General features: G+C 32.0%; 1 protein-coding gene across 8 annotated transcripts in view; it reads right to left on the bottom strand.

The window, feature by feature from the left end:
- LOC145279936 (protein EFR3 homolog A-like) overlaps window positions 1–23,598 on the bottom strand; it is a 271,461-nt gene that overhangs the window by 163,136 nt on the left and 84,727 nt on the right. For all 8 annotated transcript variants that reach the window (XM_080131520.1, XM_080131519.1, XM_080131515.1 and 5 more), the window contains one exon: window positions 3,295–3,371. In XM_080131520.1, coding sequence (XP_079987646.1) covers window positions 3,295–3,371 — 77 coding nt within the window. The remainder of the gene's footprint in view (window positions 1–3,294; window positions 3,372–23,598) is intronic.

The following is a 23,598-nucleotide window of genomic DNA, read 5'->3' as shown; positions in this document are numbered from 1 at the left end:
TAAAATGTATATATCTATAAAAGTGAAAATTGTATGTGTGAGGACACTTTTCAACCTATATACTCAACAAATTTTTGATCTACAGACTTGAAATTTGGTATATAGGGTATTCAAAGATATGGAAAACTATTAGTTTTTATCCGGAAAAAAGAGCTGCTAAGGGGTCAAAATTGAAAAATTGGTACGTGGGGATGATTGCATTTTTCTGTTTGCTAACTGTTTCAAGAATATGCATGCATGAATCATTCTCATGACAGATCCCTTATGTTAATAAGTAGGTTTGAAAACACTTTTAAAGAGTGTCAAGCTGACCTAATGGTTATCGTACTTGACTGTCTTTAGGTTTTGATATCTACTAGAGATTTTTTTTTTTTTTTTTAAATTACAAAAAGTGAACAGTTTAGAAAAAACATACTTGAATCCACATGTCTCAGTTTCTGTGTGAATTAAAATATAATATTTTACAACTGGGCGATGCCGGGTGGCCTGCTAGTAATATAATAAATTGAACTGAGCATTAAAAGATAGTAATAGTATTGAATTTAGTAATTAGTGCTCAACTGTTTGACCATTTGAGCACCGATTACTAAATTCAATACAATCTATATATCTATAAAAGTGAACATGTCGGTGTGTGTCTGTCTGTGTCTGTACATTTTCCAACGCAATAACTGTCAATTTTAAGTCTACAGACTCGAAATTTGATATACAGGGTACTGAGATTTGACAAAATCTTTGTAATCGGTTTTCGGCCAGAAATTTGGCTGTTAAGGGGTCAAAGTTCAACAATTTGACCTTTGAGAACTCTACCAAACTCCAACGATTTTGGGTCGAAACACTTGGACTTTTAGATATAGGTTCCTTGGACATGGATTTAACTTCACTTGATTTGAGCCCAAAACAAATTTTAAGGGGTCAGAATAGGGATCAAAGTTAAAAAAATTGACCACTTTTTTTTTTTTTTTTGCTCAACATACACCTCTAAACACCCGGGGCAATGCCAGGCACCCATGCTAGTAATAAATAAATAAATATTGAATTTAACCATCAGTGCTCAACTGTCTGACCAGTTAAGCTACAAACTGAAAAAAATACTAAAAACCCAGTTTATAATGTTGGAATATTCCATTATGCTCATATGGGCAAGTGCAGTCTGTTTAGCCGCAAGTCCATGAGTGGATATTACTTGAATCGAGCAATATTTACAGATCACCTATTAGAGGGCTTTATGTTGCTAAGTGTCGATTTCATTCTATAAATAATGTAGTTTCAGCTTCAGATAGATACCAAACCTCCATTAATAATAGATATCTCTAGAAAAAACATTGAATAACTTGAATGAAATAAAAATCATTAAAAAATATGTTAACGAAATTCACTGAAATCGTTAATTTTTTTTTAAGATCTACTTGTACCAAGATTGTAGGGCATAAACAAAAAAAATGTTTTAAATGTTAAAAAAAAAACAAAAAAACTCATGGATAAGGGTTAATGAGATGGGTGATTGACAATTGAATGATGATTAATACTAAGGATTGAAAATCTTATTCAAAATATCAGCCAACCTTGAAAACAGCAATTCTTCACCCTTTGTCAGAAACATAGCTCATGGAATGTGAAGACTAAAAGATAAAATTGCGATGGTGAACTTTCTATTTGACATAATAAAAGCAAAATATGAAAAAAAAAAAATGATGACTGAAGGTTAATAGCTAAAGTACGAAAGACGAGAGAGGCAATAAACGCTGAAAAAAATTTAAAAAGAAGAAAACAAAATATATCTCTTCACGTCTCTTTCACATAGAATTTTTAAAAGAAAATCAATAACTCCCAAAAGATGAACTGAGGGAAAGAGATGGAGAGAAAAGAATGATCTGTGCTATAAAGAAACTCCGAAAAGAAAAAAAAGGTTTCCAACAAAGACATGTAGGTCAAGGTATTCTCTTTTAACAGCAGGAACACAAATAGTTCAAAGAGAATTTTGATCTCCATGTTGATAATATAATGAGAAAGAAATTTCCTTTAAACAAGAAAAATCCATATAAAATAATAACCATATGTGTTTGTGAATATGGCTGATATTTTTTACAATCACCACCTGATTGGTTGTTTTAAAGGAACAAACAAATAATGTGGTATAAAAAGAGGTCTGTGCATAGATTAACTAGATGGTAGAAACAGTGAAGGTTGTTGCAAAAGAAAATTGTGTTTAGCAATTTGGTTTCAAGCTGATTGAAATAGACAAATATTTATCAAGGCCTGAAACTGCATATAGTGTGCATATCTGTACATTCGTACCTTTTCATTTATGGCAAGTGCTCATCTGAGCGACAATCTCTATGCTCCCCTCCTCGCCAAACTTTCACAAAAAACACTCGTCTAGCCAAAACCACTATCAATAATTTCACACACTCTTTATCTATACCTAAACCTAAATGTAGATTCCATGAAAAAAGCTTCTTTCTTAGAACTGCACGCCTGTGGATCTCTCTTCCGATTGCCTGCTTTCCAGCTGACAACAATCTTATTGTCTTCAAGTCCAATGTAAACAAGTTCTCTAAGTAATCCAAATCACAAAATTCCCACTACTTATGTTTACTATGCTATAATCACATTGACTAATGTATACCCATTAACGCTTATCTTTGAGTGGCCTCCGGGCCTTGATAAGTGGGGATTCCTGTGTAAAAAAAATCAATAAATGAATAAATATAAAATAAAAAGACAAGACACCTCGTCTCGTTTGCTCTTCTCTGTATCAAACATGAACGACTGGTACCTTTTGGGGGGGTTGGGGAGGGGGGCTCTTAATCTTGGCCTTTTATCTCCCCATTTGGAGAGCATCTTAATCAAGGGGAGATAATCTACATTTTAAAATGTGTGCCTGGTATTAGGCGAAGCAACTCATTCTGTGGCATAGCATAGATATACTATAAAATTATCAACTGAATGTGTACAATAATAACTTATGGTTGTATGTATATTAGACCATCTACAATCATTTTGTAAAATAAAATCGTCCCATCGACATAAATGAAATGACCTAATGTTCCCAACTCGAATTGAATTTAGATGTGATACAAAATTTTACAAACATTACAAATTCGGTCATGTATCGTATCTAAGTTTGATCTATATCAAGAACTCCAGAAAGATGGTGTTGATAAATATAATTTTGATCAGTTTCAGAAACACGAGAAATATAGCCTTGTATCAATATTTGTATTAATAACTGATGCTAAAATAATGACATCTTAATTTGCTATTTTAATAGAAACTGAATAAGATTCTTACCTGAGGATCTGCAGGGAAGATGTTGTCTACCAACCGCTTATAACGTGGCTTCAGAGCCACACAACAGAAGCAGCTCCCTAAAAACAAAGAAAAGTATACAAAATTACATTTGGAATTCAGATATTGTTATATGGAGGATTAAATATCTTAATTTTTAAAAGTTGATGCATTTAACTTCTGAAACACTTATAAATTATAGAAATAAATAAATATATAGTACAAAACTTTGTTGAAATTCAAATACTTACATTTTTTTACTTTTTTGTAACTTTTGTTCATTTCATTTTGGATTTCTTCATTACAGCCGTTTCGTTAATGGGATGGCAACTTTGATTTTATGTGTTCATAAAAATTTCCTGTTTCACCAACTCATCAGATGTTTCCATTCGATGTTACCAACAGAAAGTTGCTTTCGTGATTGGTGAGAACAGGAAATTTTTATGAACACATAAAATCATAAAATTGCCATCCCATTAACGAAATGGCTGTAATGAAGAAATCCAAGATTAAATAAACAAAAGTTACAAAAAAGGAAAAATGTAAGTCTTTCAATTTCAACTATATATGCTCTACACCTGTAAAATAGAGACATTGAGCTTCCCTCAAAATTAACGGTGATTCAGTTATCATAACAGTCTCAACTTGTTAAACAAAAACGGTATACATTGAAATTAATATTTCAAAAAGTAAACATTTATAATATATATATATATATTAGTCTTGGAAGTTTTTAAACCTTTAAAACTATATGAAAAAAACTTAATTTTTATATTTTTCATTATTCATTAGAAAACTTTAGTCAGTAAGTCATTTAATCACCTGCAATCAATGCATCAATTTGCTCTCTATGGTCCTAATTTGATGCATATTTTATTTATATATATATATATATATATATATATATATATATATATATATATATAATTGATCAGGAATTACATATTAGGACCTTTGGATTTTCTGTTGAGCTTAAAGCATATATGTTAAGAAAATTCTACAAAACATTCTTGAAAACAGTTCAAGTCAAATGAAAATATATTTAAATAATCAAATTATGAACTTATGGGGGAGACGTGTCCACATAATTTTAGACTTACCAATAGAATAGTCATGAGAAAACAAGTGTTGAAAGAGAAAAATTGGAAATAAAATGGTTTTTGTTTTCTCAAAGAATATACAAATTAATTTTGTTTTCAACTAAGATATCAAATTGACTTTGGTAAAAGTTTTATCTTTGTATAGCAACAATAATGAAGCAGCGTATTCAAGGTCTGAATTTCATAGATTTAATGAATCTTCAAAACTTACATGGACACATTTCATCAAAATTACTATATTTCCTGATACGTGTTTAAGAAGAAAAAATAATAGTTGTCATCTTTGATTTAAAAAAAAAAAAAATATTGCTTTTGTTTTGATTGTATAGCAACAATGATAAAATGGCCATAAATATTTGTAATAAAAGACGATTTGTATGATATATTTTTTTAGCTTTGTTAGAATTATATCAGCTAATAATTGATCAGGAATTACATATTAGGACCTTTGGATTTTCCGTTGAACTTAAAGCACTCAAATTTGAACACACAACCAATAATATTGACGAAAAGTGATTAACTAGTGCAACTTAAATGAACAAAACTCATTTGAGTGGATAATATTGTCTTTATTAATTGAAAAAGGAGTGAATTCCAAGTATAAATTAGAAAAAAAAAAGGGATCAATAAACATGAAAAGGTAAGAAAAGTGGAAACCGAGAAAACGTGAGGATTCATTAAAAAGGTGGAAGGAAAATCAACATTTGAACAAAACATCAAAATATTTTGTCGGATTTAATCCAGACGATCTTTCTATATGCATATTTATGACTTCAAAAATGCTGCGTATATATTTTCGTTTAAAACAACATGTACCACCAAAGATTCGTTATGCAAATTTTCCACCTTCAGACATTCTGAATAATACATATGGGTCTGCTAGTATTCCTTGTTTTCCTGTGGCCGGTCGAGGCGATGGTCTACCTTGTTTATTATATATTTTTTTTTTCAAGTACTCCCCTGTCCGAACCGCTAACCGGGCAGCGCCACCACACAGGGGTCGGCATTAAATGACCTATATGGTAACACACACGTCACCCAACCCACAGTCACACTAACAGCACACAGAGGCCATTGTGCGCGCTAAGACTGGCCACAGAAGAGGGGCACTCGAGGGTGCCCAGTCAGTGACATTCAGCCCCACGGCAGGTGGGGTAGCAGACACACCCCAACAGGCGCTCAGTCCTGGATGGTAATCGTGGACTACGTACCCCACATGTACATGTCATGGCCTTTTAGAGATCCGATCATTACCAGGAACGAGAGATTGCCCAGGTCCCTCAGAGAAAGGCCAACAGTGATGAGGTCAATGTTGCTTGTAAAGCAGGCCTCTGTATGTGAATACCACCGGGGTATGCCTCACAGGGAAAGAGGATCCATGGACCAGCACCTGTGAGCGGAGGGCATCGTTAAATAAGGTGAAGTTGTACTTGTGAGCACCTTATAAATAACTATGCTTATGTCACAAACTTTAGTGTAAACATGTTCATGATCCTAAGCAGATTGCACTGGTCTTTCCATTTAAAAAATCTTAGAAACCATTTTTATTAATTCCTTGGGACTTTTCCTTTGCAAACAGAAATAAAATCTTTTAGGACTTAATGTGATTTCTATATGATTCTTTTCTGGTTAATTTTTTTTTAATTATACTTTTTTTTTTATTCTTTTTTTTTTCTTAACAAATCATAATTGAGCAAGGAACACAACCCGATTAGCTGGCCTTTTTTCATTTTTATATATTTTTTTTTAATCCATCGGTAGTCCAAAATATACAAATTGATAAAACAGAAATGAAATTTGTACAATTAATTCAATTTTTTTTTTTTTAAGCAAAAATTGTCATTTATTCAAATTATTGAAAACTAAGATGACATTGCATGTTTTAAACATTTCTACAAAGTGAAATATTTGTTTGGTTTTAACATTTTTAACATAAATTTCTTTTTCAGTTAAAATATTCAGGAACTATCAAATTTTTTTTTTTTTTTTTTTTTTGCTCCTTCATTCCTTTTTAGCTTTTCTCATTCCACCTTTTCATACCAAATTCCATTCTCTCCAATCGGAAATGTGCTCCTCCCACACAAAAAGGAACAAACAAACATGCTAACATCACACTACCAGAATATTGATAAAATAAGCTTTAAAAACATGCATAATAGCAATTGAAAAAGGATAAAACAATAAAAACTGCCTTCTGGTCAATTTTATCATTTAAGTCATAAAATATCAACCTTATGTGGTTATGAAAAAGGCCATTTTTAGCTTAAGGAATCAAAGCTGAAGAGCAGGTAATTTTCTAATCAGAGTCAAGGTTTTTTAATTTTTAATTAAATCGATTCCAAGGTCGGATGTTTTTTAACAGACTTCCCTACCCTGGTCTGCATTCAAGTCAACACCTAAAATTATTTTTCAAATTTAAACCCGTGTTGCTTAAATGGCAATGTTGAATCATTCATTAGATATTGTGGGTTGTATATACTAAATTTTTTTTTTTTTTTTTTTTTTTTTTTTTTTTTTTTTTTTTTTGCTTTTTTAATTAAGTCACAGTTAAGCTAATTACTGTAGATATAATAGAAAGAATAATTCATTTGTAATCCCGAAAAAGCAATTAGAAGCCACCAAAGTGAAAACAGTTTGAGAGTTAGCCGATAGAAATCAAGATGAGACAACAGCATTTCATTTAAAATCATTGGTATTAACTTCATTTTCTTTTATTTCATCAGGATTATTTCAACCCACACAGTGAGAAATTGTCAGCATCATAAACAAAGTCTACACATATAGACACTTTTAGATAACTAAGTGTACACTTAAAATTAAACCAAATGTTATTTGATTACAAAATTTCTTAGTAATCATGAAGATAAGAAATTTCACAGGCAATATTTGTAGTGATGATAAATTTGGTCGCAGAAGTGAAAGGATCAGAGCCATTAATGCTTGCAAGTGTCAAGAATCAGATTTTGTTTTCATTTAATTTATGGAAATTCTAAAAAAAAGAAAATGCCGCTCGTGATCATGTCAAATCACTTATTCTGGAATAAAACCATTAAATTCAAAATTTTCCTTTTCCAAAAAAGAGAGAAAAAGTTATAGCAAATTGAATTGTACATGCTAAATGCTGGGGGATGGGGGGGGGGTATTTTTTCATATGACTAATATAAATGACACAAAGAAAATAAGTCTGTAACAATCCAGAAAGAAATAATTCTCACTTTTTTTTTTTTTTTTTTTTTTTTTAAAAACAAAATTGGAAAATATAAAAACAGTTTTTCAAGGGCATTATTTTTATTTTCCTTGTAACATATAACCGAACAGACAATTCTTTTCTGCCTCGCATTATTTATATTAGCCATCTTGAAAAATTAAATGTGCCAAATGCTTCGATTTGCTACAACCTACTATTTCTTTAAAAAAAATAAAAAAAAAAAAAAAAAAAAAAGCATTAATGATTTTTATGAAACTTGTGTTGAACAGCATATTCTTTTAAAATTCCTCTACAGTTAATTGACTCTTCCACCTCAATTATCAGTGCTACCAGATCAGGCTGTCTGAAAATAATAACATCCCAACTTAAAATGCGCCAAACATTGATTCAATCAGGTTCTGTAATGCCAAAAACAAAAGCAACAATTTTCTCATAAAAAACAACCAAACTAAACATGAACAAATATTTGAGAATGTGGAGAACTTGAAGCATAAAAACTTTTACTAAAATGACTGAAACGGTTGGCATGTCGTAAAACAAAACAATCAAATGAAACACCATGAATAAATATTTGGAAGAATTTCAAGCATAAGCTTTTTTCACAAATTACTGGATTCAGCATTAAATACCCCAAAAAGTGTTGATATGCCAAAATATAAAACGAAACCAAACCGCCATCTCAATTAGTCATACATACTATGAAATAATATTCTAAGAGATGTAATAAATGTAAATACCCACTTTTATTAATAAACAGGACAATCACATCACATCAATCAATTTTAAAAGTGTATTAATGTTTTATAGTTGGAACAAAAAAGAATTCAGACAGAATCTTTTTCGAGTCAAGCAGTGAAGAAGTGAGGGCCGAAGTGATCTTTCTCTACCTACTTACGGATGGAACAGCATTCTATTTGGGAACTTGTAGTTTATAGACCAATCTAATAAAGTACATCAAAACTGCAGCTCATCTGTATTCCATGGAAATTCAGGGAATTTTGCTTCATTGGTGTTTAATGACTAACATAACTAAATGCAAATCTGAAATAATTTGATTTTCAAATGGGAGTTCATATTTGTATACCTCATAAAATCCTGCAAAATGCTCCAAAGAAACTGAAATTTGAGGAATATTAATTAATAGATGTCTAATAGCTATTGTTAAAATTTCATAAAAATCTAAAATATTTTAACTCTTTGCTCTTTTGCAGAAAACTAAATTAAATGAAATATAGCCTATATTATCTGCCCTTACAGCTAGCAGCAATGAGCCAGAATTCATAATGACTAGCCAATTAGTTCATGAGTGATGTAAATACAAATACATAAACAAACATACCTAACATTATATATATATATATATATATATATATATATATAGTGTCCAAAAAGTCACTGAAGCGTTGAAAATCGTGCCATTTCTTTCTATTTCAAATATTTTACAGATAATATTTTGGAAATTAATTATGGATAAATATAGCATTGAACAACGTACGCAAGTTGTGAAATTGTTTTACCAAAATCAGGGGTCAATGGTTTTGACTCAAAGAGCTTATCGACGGCAGTTTTATGTAAGAGAAAGCCCAAATCAAAACAATTCAAAACATTGTGCACCGATTTGAAGACCAAGGAGCTGTACTTGACCTTCCGTGAGCTGGCAGATCTCGAAACATCATCACAAATCAGGAACGAAATAAGGGCGTTAAATCGCAATCCAGAGATTCTGCAATCTGTCATGAATAAAGTTTTGGAAAGAGCACAAATATGTAAAGCTGAAAATGGGCAACATTTAAAAGACATTTTTCATAAATATAGATTGTTTGAATTTTGCATTTTTCTTTTTCTTTTAATTTCCCAATGTCTTAGTCAGATTGTGTTAAAATTACAGAAAGATATCAAAAAAAAAAAAAAAAATTAAGAATCTATTTAAGTTCAAAACCCTTCAGTAACTTTTTGGACACCCTGTATAATACTTTGTTTCGAAAGAATATTTGCATTTCTTTAAAAATTACATTTTTCTCCTTTCATGATTCTACTTAAGGCAAGCGATTAGGAAAAGACACGTTTTTGTTTTTTTTAATTGTACATCCTTAAATAGTTTTATAATTAAATCAGTCAAATGTATTTAGGTTTTTCTGTCTTGCTCAAAATAGAATATAGGAAGGAGGATATTTCTGTCTTTTCTATAATTGAACCTGAAGGTTTCGCTATTCACTTGCCATTTATTGATTAATTGATTTTAACGACTTGAGGAAAAATGATTATCTTATCTATTTTTCATGAAACACTTATATTAAGATTTTGGAGAAAGAAAACAAAACACAATTTCAAAGCAAGAAAAAAAAAAAAAAAAGGTGATATGATTTTTGCACACATTTTTGTAGAAATTTCTACATAAAAGATTCTAATTTTAAATTCCTTGAAACAATACATATGCAACTATGTTCAAAATGATGCCAATAATTATTAAGATTACCCAACACTTGTAGTCAATCAGCAAGTAGCTTTAGCTCGTTCCCCTTCTTTTTAGTATAAGCTGTCATAGTTGACAGGAAGGCAGTCAGTGAAAGAAAGGGCCTAAGCTTGCTAAATATTAGGTCCGGCTGGTGTACCGGAAATAGCAGCTGGCAAGAATAAATGACTGGAAGAAACAAAAAGCGATTTATTGACATGATGACAACTGGCCGGAAAAATAAAATAGCAAGCGATTTTTTGCAAAGACACCTGTGGAATATCATCGGTGTCAAAAATACAACCGTTGCTAAATAAACAAAATGGTTCAAAGCCACTCCCCTCCTTCCATAAATAGTATGGCTACATTAACAGAATAATCAACATCCCAAAATGGACATTTATAGTTGTGAATGTATGCGTGTCTAAAATGTTATATAGCTTAGTCCAGCCGTCATCAATTATACAGCATAATCACGTTCTCATTAGATTACTGAAGTTAAGTAACATTGAGCCTGGTTACTACCAGATGGGTGACCGTTTGCAAATACTAGGCACTGTATGTAGGAGGATGTAGACACCTCCCGAAAAGAGCTGCAAAAACCTAAATTCATCTCCCCTAACAGGGATATACATCCAACTGGGAACTGCTTGTGAATTTCATACTCCCATGAAACTGGTTCAACCCACCTCGGATGAATGTCAACCACTTTGGTAACTTCCCTCAACACGTATTTCCTCCATCCCTTTCTCTCACTCCACTCATTCACCGAAACCGAGCAATAAAAAATATTACATGTGTGTGCGCGCGCGTGCACGGCCAGGCTCAAATTTCCCAGATAACTAATCGTAACTCCCTGCACTGATGATTCTCGAAAGGACGAAACACTAGTGTCTGTAAGTATTAAAAATGATTACAATAATTATTATATCAGCCCCTTTAAGAAGTCGATTCTTATTGTTGAACACTAAGTTGATGTTATAATCATAAGATCACTCGCCATTTATGCCTAACATAGATTAGAATTTCAACTGTATTTCTCGCAGTTAACATTGGCGTCGTGGTTTGTTCCTTGCTAATGGAGTCAGAGATGGCTTATTGTCTAGGTTCGAATCTCAACCAGCTGTAATTATAACTTCCTGTACTGAGGATTTACAAAAGGATGAAACACTAGTGTCTGTAGGTATTGAAAATAATTATAGTAATATATATAATATATATGGCGATTAAGCTATACTAACTAGCTCTACCTATGTATTGAGCACTTTTGAAGTAAATACTTCAAGTTTACGCATAAATTTATACTTTTGTATATTAATTTTATGTGAGTAAATGAAGTAGTTTATATATATATATATATATATATATCATACATACACATGTTCGTCATCAGTCTTAAGCACAGGAGTAACAAGCTGGCAAATGGTCTAAATGACATTCATAACTAAATAGTTGCTGCTAGTATATATATATATATATATATATATATATATATATATATATATATATATTTTATAAAGCTCCCCTCTTCGGTAGAGCACTCTCGTAAATTATCTTACTCGCTACTTAATTTAGCTGAAATAATGCGAAGCTCGCGATTTGTTTACAAACAAACGTTTGAGCCCTCTACGAGTAGCGGACGGATGTTTATTTAAATAGACGTTTGGACAATTTAATTTCGGCCACCGATTCCGTAGTCAGGGGGTAGGACTGCCGACTGTCATCACGACGGTTCTAGGTTCGATCCTCGGCTTGGGAGAGGTGTTAGTCTAGCGGCACTGATGAGTTGTGAAACAACGAAACAGGTCTGTATGTCGATGACTAAAATATATTTTATAAAGCTCCCCTCTTCGGTAGAGCACTCTCGTAAATTATCTTACTCGCTACTTAATTTAGCTGAAATAATGCGAAGCTCGCGATTTGTTTACAAACAAACGTTTGAGCCCTCTACGAGTAGCGGACGGATGTTTATTTAAATAGACGTTCAGACAATTTAATTTCGGCCACCGATTCCGTAGTCAGGGGGTAGGACTGCCGACTGTCATCACGACGGTTCTAGGTTCGATCCTCGGCTTGGGAGAGGTGTTAGTCTAGCGGCACTGATGAGTTGTGAAACAACGAAACAGGTCTGTATGTCGATGACTAAAATATATTTTATATATATATATATATATATATATATATATAAGTGATTAAAGTATATCAAAACAGATTTTAACAATTCATGTACCCCAAATATATATGTTTCTTAAACAGCTTTAAGAAATCGATTTCTGAAAGTAATCGATCTCTGGCCAAGTTTTTATCTCTTGGGTACATTTTTATCACTTCCTTCTATATTTTTTTTTCTTGACCATCTCCTGTGAACTGAACCTATTACCTCGATTTTTTTTTACATCTACTAACCCAAGAATTCTCATCCATTCTTTCAATATGGTCATACCTTCAAAGTATACTCTTCTGCACACATCTCCTTTTACTGTTCAGGTGTGATCTTCCGCTGAGATCAGAAAAAATCCTGTCTAAGACTCACATTACGCATCCGTTTCTCTTCATGACTCACTGGGACGTTAAGCTGATTATGATGATGATTAAAGTATTTAAAAACTATGGTGCACCGTCAAGCTTAGATATACATAAATGTGTATGAAAAAAAAAAAAAAAAAATTTAATTTAAAAAATAGCATTAAAAGTACTATATACTTCATATGTACATCATTGAATTAAACAGTTCACTTAAAATGGAAACATCTGTCTAAAAAAAATAAAAAAAAATAAAAAAAAAATAAAAAATAAAAAAATCGACTGAAAAAAATTTATTGAAATTGTTTTTACCACAATTGCAGGGCCGGAGTAAAAGAATCAGAGATTTTGTAAGAACTTAATTGTTTGATTTGTAAGAATGTTATTTTGTTAAATACGACAGGCAATTTACGTTTGCAGGTGTTTGTTTTAATCTTTTCTAATTACCTTAAGAGTGTTCTGGTTTTAAGCGGGAATTGCCAATGTAACTTCCATATTCACTTATACTCCTAGTACTTTTAACATATACGAAACCAGATAACACACTGCAGGAGTTTTCTCATTCTACCGATACTTCTCCAGTAAAATTCACCTCAGCATTTATACATGCATAGCAGCGCATCTCACTATGACTATGAAACATTAATAAACAGTTTCAACAGAATCGAAAAAAAATCTGCGATTTACAGCTATGCTGCAAGATCTTAATGAAAAAATAAATCTGTAAGGAAGACTTGAAAATTTGGATTTAAAAAAATAATTCATTTACTTGAAAAACTCCTGCATAGTGTTATGCGGTTTCTAAACGGCATTTTGCAATTTCTTATTACAATTATGTTTCTACTGCGATAAAATTGATCTGTGTGTGCTTGTGCAAAAATTTGTTCATATCATGCTGAATAAAAACTAAAAATGACAATTGTGTGTACATCTAAATTAAAGTAAAAAAATCTTGGTTCATGTGAGGTACAAATGGCACACAGGAATGATTCAAACTGTTTGGCTATGTGTTGAGGACAAAAACTAATATCGAAATAGAAAATAGATATCCAATTTTTCAGGCTAGCTGTCATGGTTTTGTTTTACAATATATCAAACGTGTAGGGGATTTGGTCGACATTCACCGATGCGAGGTATCACAGTCGTGATGTGAGTGTAGGTAAATTTCCCACCCCTAACAAAAAATAAAAATTAAAAAGGTTGTCAGAAAGAGCATTAAGGCAAAGACGATTTTTTTTAAAGTTCAATATATGAATTTTATTTAACAATAGAAAGAAATAATGAATCAAGTTTTATTGTTGACGTATTTTTAATGTGTGTGGCGATGCAACACACGAGTCAAAGTAATAAGAATATTTTGGCATAAAGGCAATGTTTGTATGGTCGCTAGGACTATATATATTTCTTTAAAACAGTCTGATATGGTTTAGATTAAAATGTGCAATAAAGAACAAGAGAGAAATCTTTCTTTGACTGAGGCAGAATGTAATTTTTGCGGAAAATGTTTTTTTTTTAAACCCAAAAGGAAAGGATTAGTTATTTTAAAACGTTCCACGAATCTCTCTGATGCAATACAAGTTATATATTTTTTTCTTTGGTAATTATCCAGGAATATTTTTAAGCTTCAAGTGCCATGCGTGCAAAATGTTTTCCGGAGATAAAATATTTATTTCTTGTCTTTTCTTAACGGTATTAAAATCCGTTATATTAGTTCAGTATTGTTAATCCAGTGTTAATTCGGACGTTGATATGAAACAAAATGAAACAAAAAGGGTTAATATTTATTCTCACTGATCTGATATTTCCATGTGGAGAATTTAGATGAGTGATGCGCGCGAAACTATGTTGGTTGTTTAACATCGACCTCAACAGAGTCAGTGGTGATTACAGCATACTGGCTCAACTCGACTGTGACTGACTGGTTTTGGCGCGCAGTGCCCTTTTTATGGGTGAAAGACCGGCTCCCAGCGGAGGCTATTAGAAAAATCTTTTTGAAATTCGCTTTCTTTGAATGCCGATTGAATAAAAAGCCCAGACCTCTGTCATGTGGGCTACTTTCAACTACGTTGGTGCGAAAAGATAGAATTTACGTGAGTGTATATAACAGATGTATGCACAATTGCAACGCTCCTTGCCCAGCCACTTTTGATGCTTATGGCAAGTCGCTACAAACTCTTTTAGAGTTATTTCATGCAGAATCCAGTAATTTTGGAAAAAAAGTTTTCATACTTTCAGTTTGTTTGTTTTTTTTTTTTAATCTTTAAATGTTTATTCATAGTGTCTGGTTTTGTTTTAGGGAACTGTATTTTTTATATTATTATCTGGCTTGTCACCGTACACAGTGGATGACGTCACAAAAAATGAATGACATAATTGAAAGGCCAATTACATGAGAAGTACGAGAGCAAGAGATTCATGCTAATCCTTATCGATTAAAGCAATATTTTTGTTCCAGTTCGGTGTACACCTTTTTAGCAGCGACGCATTTCTATATCAAAGCAACCTTGTGTCACTTTTAGGGAGGCGGTCATTAGTTTTTAGGGATGTGTTCATGCCGATTTTGGGGTTTTAGTTTAAGGGGTTTTGTAATGTGATAAGTATTTTGAGAGGAGTTAGATTCATAGAAATATTTTCAGGGTTTATAATCAAATATGGAAATACGAGACATTGTCAAACGGTAAACGAAAACCAAATAGCGAGTTAAGGCATATATTCACAAAAGAGATAATATATATGTTTAAAATGGAAAGTTTACAGCAATAGGAAAAACAATGTGGTTCATTAGATGAGACATAAGCCTGGATCGATTAATTAAGAGCCGGAGTTGGGTCAGAAAAATCATTCAAAACTTCTGTTCAATTAAATTATAATTCATTAAAAGTTGTTTATAAAAGTTAATGTTCATTTGTTTTTACATTAATAACATTTCAAGGAGTAAAGTTTATAGTGTGTGTGTGTGTGTGTGTGTGTGTGTGTGTGTGTGTGTGTGTGTGTCTCTCTCTCTCTCTCTCTCTCTCTCTCTCTCTCTCTCTCTCTCTCTCTCTCTCTCTTCCCTGCCTACAGTGAGGGCGCCCAGCAACACCAATCCGTAAACTCGGGTCAATTGGGTTCTACTGATTTATTGAAGAAAAATCTATCTTTTGAAATATTTCAGTAGCTCCCAGAAAGACCATTTCAAATAAATTCAGAAAGTTTTGATTCATATAAAACATTTATTTTTATACAGGATAGTGTATGCGCATATGACATACATACAAACGCGCTTATGCATTTTTTGATTTTGTACGTCGATGTGTAAACATCGACGCCTACACATTCAACCCACCCATTAACATTTTTGTGATATAATTTTTGTAAAAAAAAAAAAAAATTAAATAAAATACTAATAATGTGAGCCAATTTCAATGCAACTAATAAACTATGTTCTATGTATTTAGGTGACTACGTTTCAAAATGTAACTTGAAAAAAAAAATCGCAGGAATAAAAACGAGCAATTAGTTAATCAAAATATGATTCACTTAAATCAATAAACTTCTAACAAATGACAAGATCGTATCTCAATAGAAATCATTAGACTTAATGGTTTGATATTCAATAAATACATCGATATACTTTGTCTTGCTAAATCTTTTTATTGCGGATTTAAAGTTCATAGCAATCTATTGTTGAAACATTAAGGAAATACGAATGTAAACATGTGCAAGGTTGCATGTTTGGTCAGATGCATAGATGTATGCTGCAGACGACAGATCCGTCATGGGAAAATATTTGGTTCAGGGTTAGACCAAAAGAAATTGGTCGGCTCTTTAAAATAATGAGGTCTTCTTGGATACAAGACTCCATGTTGTGATTGTGGGTCATTTGAGACTTCGCAAAAAATTTACATCCTGATGAGCAGGATGCATGTTATGTCCAGTGAAGAAAGTCATCCATTTTAAAGTAGATTAGCTGTGTGGTCTACTCCAAATATCTATATATATTCCAGCAGGACGAGCAGACAGTTGAGTTCAGTTGGGTTTCTGTTGATCTGAGAGGGAGAGGATTCATAACTGTCTAGTTGGAAATTTATCCATTTTGCAAGTCTGCTGTTTAATGGAGAAACCACGACCTTTCAAAATAAAATATGGTTGCTTGTATTTGAACAAGAGTTATATTACTTGGAAAGAAAACCTCTTTGTTTCTTTATGAGAATCACTCCAGACAAAGCATGAAGCCACTTGATGTAAGCAAGAAAAAAAAAACTATTTCAAGGTAAAAAAAATTAAAAAAAAAATACAAAAAAAACTTAGCCAATGATAAGTGCTTGTTAGATTTTGACCAAAAAAAAAAACAGTAGTTCTTCATCTTTGTAATGTGAAATCGAGGTTTTTGTTCTATTTCCGGAAAAAAAATAATAGCCGTTAGCATTCAAAGTGTATATGACATGGCATAGAGTGAGTGAATTTTTTTTTTTAAACGACATATAGCCGTTAGAATGTAAGAATATATGCTGTTTGTGTTATTTTGGGTTTTTTTTTTTTTTTTTAAATAAATACAGTCGTTAGAATTCGAAAAGTTGGATGTGCATATGAAATGTTTCTTTGTTTTTATTTTATTATTTTCTGTGGCGTGAGTTAATCTCTATTCTATTACTATAAGTTTACTGATTAAAGGAGATGAATTGTAGAAGCTGTTACATTGTTTACTTGTGTTTAAGTTTGTGATGAGCACTGATTCAAGTCTTTGCAGAGATTTATTTAAAAATAATTTAATGAGCTTGAAATAAAAACGAAACATTAATGAACATAATTTGGTTTGTCCCTTTTTCATATATCTCTCTCTCATATATATATATATATATATATAAGAGCGAGAGAAGCATTAGAACATTAGATCAACATTTGACAAAAACCTTTCTAATACACCGCCAATGCCTATAAAAAAAAAATTTTTTTTAAATCAAATTTCAAGGAAAAACATTGGGACTTGTACAGTTTAGTCAAGAAATTAAAAAATGAAAATATTGAGAAAAAGGTTATATTGTACGTATCTGTTTTGGACCAAAGATCTCCGGAAAAAAAATTCATTTAATTTGATTTTACAGCGGAAAAACACGTTCTTATGAGAGCGCGTTGAAGTCGGTCGTTGTGAAATTTGCTGAACACGCCACGGGGAGATAACTCCATGTAAAGCGCCGATACTCCATCCCCATCTTTAATTCTAGCTTTCCTTCCTAAAAATCGAACCTTTTGCTCAGTATCATAATAAATCGTTTTTTCACTGTAAAAAAAACTTTATGAAATTAAGTGAAATTTTTAGGGGGCAGAACTTCGTTCCATAATGGATACGTGCAATATAACCTTTTTTTTTTTTCGATATTTTCATTTTTCAATGTCTTGACTAAACTGTACAAGTACCAAAACATTAACTTTTCACAAGATATTTACGGTTCTTCCTTTTAGATAGGCAACTACAGATAAATGTCTATGAAGTTACAGAATTATAGTCAAAAGAATAATGTTATAAAATAGACCGACTAACAAAATTCGGCCGAAAAACTGCTGGGAGAAATATACTTTTGGAAAAGAAAATGTTACATCGTGTAGATAATTAAATGACAATTCTAACAAGTATGCAATCATTTTCAGATGATAATTTTTGGTCTAATAATGATCAGAACACAGATTTCATTGAATCTGCTCAAATAAGAGAATTTACCCTCCGATCTCTGAAAATTAAATTTGGAAAATAATTTTTCATTATGTGCAAATAAAATAAAATTAAACAAGCACTAAACAACTGTGGCGATCCTTTTTAGTCGAGATAGTGGCTATTATGAATACACTAAATTGTTAGGCAAGTTATTGGTCTATTAGTGCCTTGAAATTATTCTCTTAGCACTGTATGTGAATAAATGTGGTTCCTTCACTCTGGTATGTCTACTTTGTGTTAGTCTTTCACATGGATTTGTGAACTTAACCGATAATCCATGATGTCAAGACGATTTTCACTTTGCTATTTTTGTTAAAGTCGTCTTGAGCGTTTCAACATCCATTTTTAGCTTTGTATCTTCAATTTCCTGTGTTTTGGTCCCCGACAAAAGGAGGGTGGACCTGTAAATTCACTCTTGTCCGTTCGTTTGTCCGCACTTTTCTCAATAACTAAGTCTTGGAATTTTTTGAAATTTTGCACAAACATTAAACATGATATGAGTAAAAAAAACTAACAGAACAAATTTTCTGGGAAAACTCCAGTTTCTTTCCTAGGGGTGTCTTCTGGGTTAAAATAGCTAAAATTTACACTTTAGTGCTTATTAAAAAAAAAAAAAAAAAAACTGATACCTTGGATTTTTATAAAACTTTCTGAAAAGTTGTAACTAACCGATTTCTATATAATTTTGTTTGTCTATACTTCTTGGGTGTGCCCCAGAGGCTCTTTAAGGGCTAATAAAAACACTCCATTTTTGGGACTATTTTACCATATTTGTCCAAATTTTCTGTGTATGTCTATTTAGCAGTTTTGCATGGTGCTTAACTCAAATTTAAATATGTTACGGCCTTGGGGACTTTTGGGGTTAAATGAGGGTGGGACAATGATGGACTTAGTCATTTCTCTTTTTACATGGTGCAGAACTCAAATTTACATATGTTAAGGCCTAAAACTGCACCGTTTGTTTATTTTCACCAGGATTAGACGTCCCCTAGGGACTTTTGGGGCTAAATGGGGGGAGAGGGGCTGAATTTAGTCATTTTTAATACCTCGTTCACTGTGCACTTACGGGGAACCATGCATGTTTCACTTTTTTTTTTTTAACCACTCTGCATTTTCTATTGTGATCTTTTCACATTTCTTATTAGAATTGGAGGGAAGAAGGAACTGAAAAAAATAAAATTCAACTAAAAATTTACTTTCATAATAATCCAGGTCTTAAAAGGGAGAATTCATTTCAATTCTTTTTTTAAAAAAGATCATTTTCATCAATTTAAAAAAAGAAAATGATTGCAAAGAATTTCTCAGCGTTTATCAATTCTTGCTTTCATATTTGCATATTAACTTGTAATATGAATAGTTACTTACGTAAAGAACGTCGGAACATATTAGCCATGAAAAAAATAAAAACATGCTACCAAAACACTGGATCTTTATTATGTATTTGTCACTTCTAAGGTTGTCTTCATGCACACTGGACGTGACGTCACAAGAGATGACATCATCCACTAAAACAGATGAAATATCTTTTATAATTTCACAAAGGGATAACGACACCAGATCATTTATGATATCATAAATGATAAACTAAAAGATGAAACGATCTATGAAAAAGTTTGTAAGTGGATGTATATGAGTTGCCACACGGTCGTCTATTCCAGAGATGAAAAGAAACTGGAACCTAAAGGGGATATCGATCATACCAGTTATCATAGGTGCCACAGGACTTATGAAGAAGAACCTGAAGTCCTACCTAACTAATATTCCTGGTGAACCAAGTTCAAAAGAGATTCAGACAATTGCACTTAAGGGAACAGCGAGGATACTAAAAAGAGCTCTCGGTTGGTTTCAATAAAAAAAGCGGGGCAATGTTGGCAGCTGGTTTGGCTGCCCCATACCCAGCATTACAATCTTCAAAGGAAGGAAGAAAAAAGAAAAAAAAAAAAAAAAAAAAAAAAATAGAGAATCTAGTATACTATTGAAACTGGATTTTGTTTTGTTTGTCCGGTGCACACTTGAAGTCATTTTGATGACATTATCCATTAAAAACAGAAATGGAATATAACCAGGCACAGTAGATGTGATCCATCAAATTAAACTATACTACTAGACAAACTACACTTTTTTTTTTTTTAAATTTTATTTCAAAGACGACATAACTAAATGAAAACAACTGCAACTTCACTTCTGATTTTCAGATTTTGTTATGCCCATATTCCTTTATTTTCTTTCAAAGCTGACGAGTTCCTTTTCTTCTGATGAGTTAAGGGCGGAATAAATTCAAAATTTGACATAATTACATAAATGATTCTGTGCTACGAAACAAGTCCTGTCAAGAATTGAACATTTCAACATACTTCAAAAAAATAAAATAAAAAAATAAACAGCAAGATGGACAACATCTTGAAATTTGGAATATAGACTTGTCATACATACACAATACAACACAAAATTTATTACATTAATATTTTGTAATCATTCTCCAAAAAGATTTAACACAATAAATCGTTGTGTTTCATAAATTTATAACCCATTTAACTACAGAGTAGATAATGATTAACATAAGTATCTCATCTTCAGCATTCTTTAGCAATTCACTAGCAGGCTGTACAGCGTTCCCTGGTCGTAAAATGCTTCTCTATATATAATATTTTGATTGCAGAAATTCTCCTCTGGACCAAAATACCGTAGGTTTGCAACTATAGATGCCACATACAAAATTTATTATGTCTAGACTATTAGCCACCATCTTATGTAATTTTAGACCAACATTTTAGGCATTTAGTTGTTATAATAAAATCCTACATTTCATCCTAAGAGCACATCATCACATTCGCAACCATCTATAGAGGAAGTAGTTCCTATTTTTCCCTCTAAATATCAAGTCCTTTTACTGCCCCCAGTCAACACCAGGGGGAAATATACACATACATACATTGTGCTTGCATCCTTTGTAATTGGATCATAAACTCAGACATAACATAATCTTTCCCTTATCCTATTAAAAAATAAAGTCTCCCCAAACTAATTCCGCTCATTCTGATTGGTTGAGCGCTGACTATTCCTATATTCCAGATTAACGCTTTTCGCATGCTAAACAAACACTAATGAACCATACAAATATGGTGTTGCAATGATACCTACTTTTGCCCTCTGAGTATATTGCCGTGCTCATTTTCTTACATTTTACGGCATCAGTTTGTATTTCCTTCCTATCTTTCACTCGCTTTTTACATTTCTTTTTATGCTAAAAAAAAAAAAAAAAAAAATTTCATGGCGATGCCAAAGGAAAAAAAAAAACATTTCACAGCAATTTTTGGGAAAAAAGAATTCCAGCAGAGTGCTCTATTATAAGGAGAAAATTCCAAAATAAGAGCATGATATTTTTTTTCAGACGTTTAGATAAATCATCGGTATCGTCGGTTTCAAACCTGATATTAAGGAACCATTTTAGGTCTCAATATCAAACTCTTCAGCCGATCTATCATCTGTCTAACCTACAATACCGATGGCTTATCTAACCTTCTGAAAAAAAAAAAAAAAAAAAAAGTTTGTATATATATATATATATATATATATATATATATAACCCACACACACACACAGTAACCCCTTGCTACTTCATGGATTTTCACCATAAATCTATAAAAAAATCGTGATTGAACTGTAATAGTGTACTTTACAACCTAACAAGTTTTACAACCTATTATTATTAATATAGTAAAGTCTGGGTTATAAACATTACAGGGATGGTTTTAATCAGCCTATAAACAAATATGGTTAAAATAATGGTTTTGACCTACTTCGTGGATTATCACGGGTGATCTTGTACCCTATCTACCGTGATATTCGAGGGAATATCTATATCTCTCTCTCTCTATATATATATATATACACACACACACGTACACTAAACGCACAGAGGGTCTAGTATACTAAAACTTATCTTGTTCGTTTATCCCCCTTGTTCGTTTATCCCCATGCACAATTTCTGGCAGCATCCATTGAAACCAAGTTGGAGGATAAATACAAAAATTAAGTCATCTATTAAAACGAAGAAAAATGGCGGGGAAAGATTATCTCAACAAATCACAACCCCTGTAGTGCGTGTCCACATATTGCCTATGAATGTAGCAATGAGAAAAAAAAAAGAAAAGATATCTATATTCATAAATAACATAGGCTGATTATATACTTAACTTCTGAAACAATCTAACCGCAGCATTATATTTACTGAGGGAATTAATCCAGGATTTGAACAACAACGAAAACAAATACTGTAATCAAACATATTATCAATAGAGAACAACGAAATGTTAAGACAGAATTAGAACAGTAATTTTTGAAGTTCAAATGTCGAAGTTGCTGGATTTGTTTGGCACAAATACCTACAAACAATTTCTCTAATATTACATGAGTTGAAGTACTTCAGAGTTTCTTGAACCTTTCTCCTCTGCAAATCAATTCAAATGAATAACTTTTTCTTTTTAAATCGTAATCAAATAATTTTTAATTGCATTATTCAGGTTTATTATAGCCTAGGAAATAACTAGAATACAATAGAAAAATAAAAATGTTTAATGTGCGGTTCAAACTCTGAAAGATGGCATAAAATATTGGAACTGTAGCTGAATGCTTTATTCATATAGTCACTGATCACACCAAATTATTTTGTGTTAATAAAAACAAGGAGATGGAATTTTTCATTAGAAGTCAAGTTAGACCTAGAGCTATATGTCAGGATATAGGATCACAAACAGGAAGTCAATAACACAGCATAAGCTTATCAGATCTTTCTCTTATTAACTGAACCACAAGAGAGAGAAAGAGAGAGCATAGTATTTTGGGACAGCAAATATTATGCAAGTATACCATATACTGAAAAGCAAAAATCCCAAAAGCATTGTTAAACCCCATGGGATCTGATGTTATTTTTTAATAACTTTCACAACTGCTGCTATTAAACAAATGACTGCAACGAGAGAGAAAGAAACAGCAAGCAAGAACTTATGATAAACTAGCAAAACTTCAGCTGTATATTACAAGATGCAAGTCAAAGATATTTTGTTATGGTTTACAACCAAAGTAGTGCTACCGAAATTTTTTCAAAAGCAAATGTTTGTCTACCATAAAAAAAAATATTGTAAAATCTGAAAAATACTTGCTGCAGCAAAGAAAAAAAAAATGGAGCCTTGACAGGAAACAATTATGGACGAGATGGACATGGGCACAGTGGAATTGGGATGAGATCGATTTTAACATCCTGAAGTCAACCCAGAATCCCCCCCCCCGTGGTCATCAGTATGTGATCCCTTAATTTTTTTTTTTTTTTTTT

The sequence above is a fragment of the Euprymna scolopes genome, chromosome 7 (genome assembly GCF_053919585.1).
Source record: "Euprymna scolopes isolate OS-2025 chromosome 7, ASM5391958v1, whole genome shotgun sequence".
Classification (NCBI taxonomy): domain Eukaryota; kingdom Metazoa; phylum Mollusca; class Cephalopoda; order Sepiida; family Sepiolidae; genus Euprymna; species Euprymna scolopes.
The sequence above is the reverse complement of the archived record's forward strand: the minus strand, read 5'-3'. Positions and strand labels throughout refer to the sequence as shown.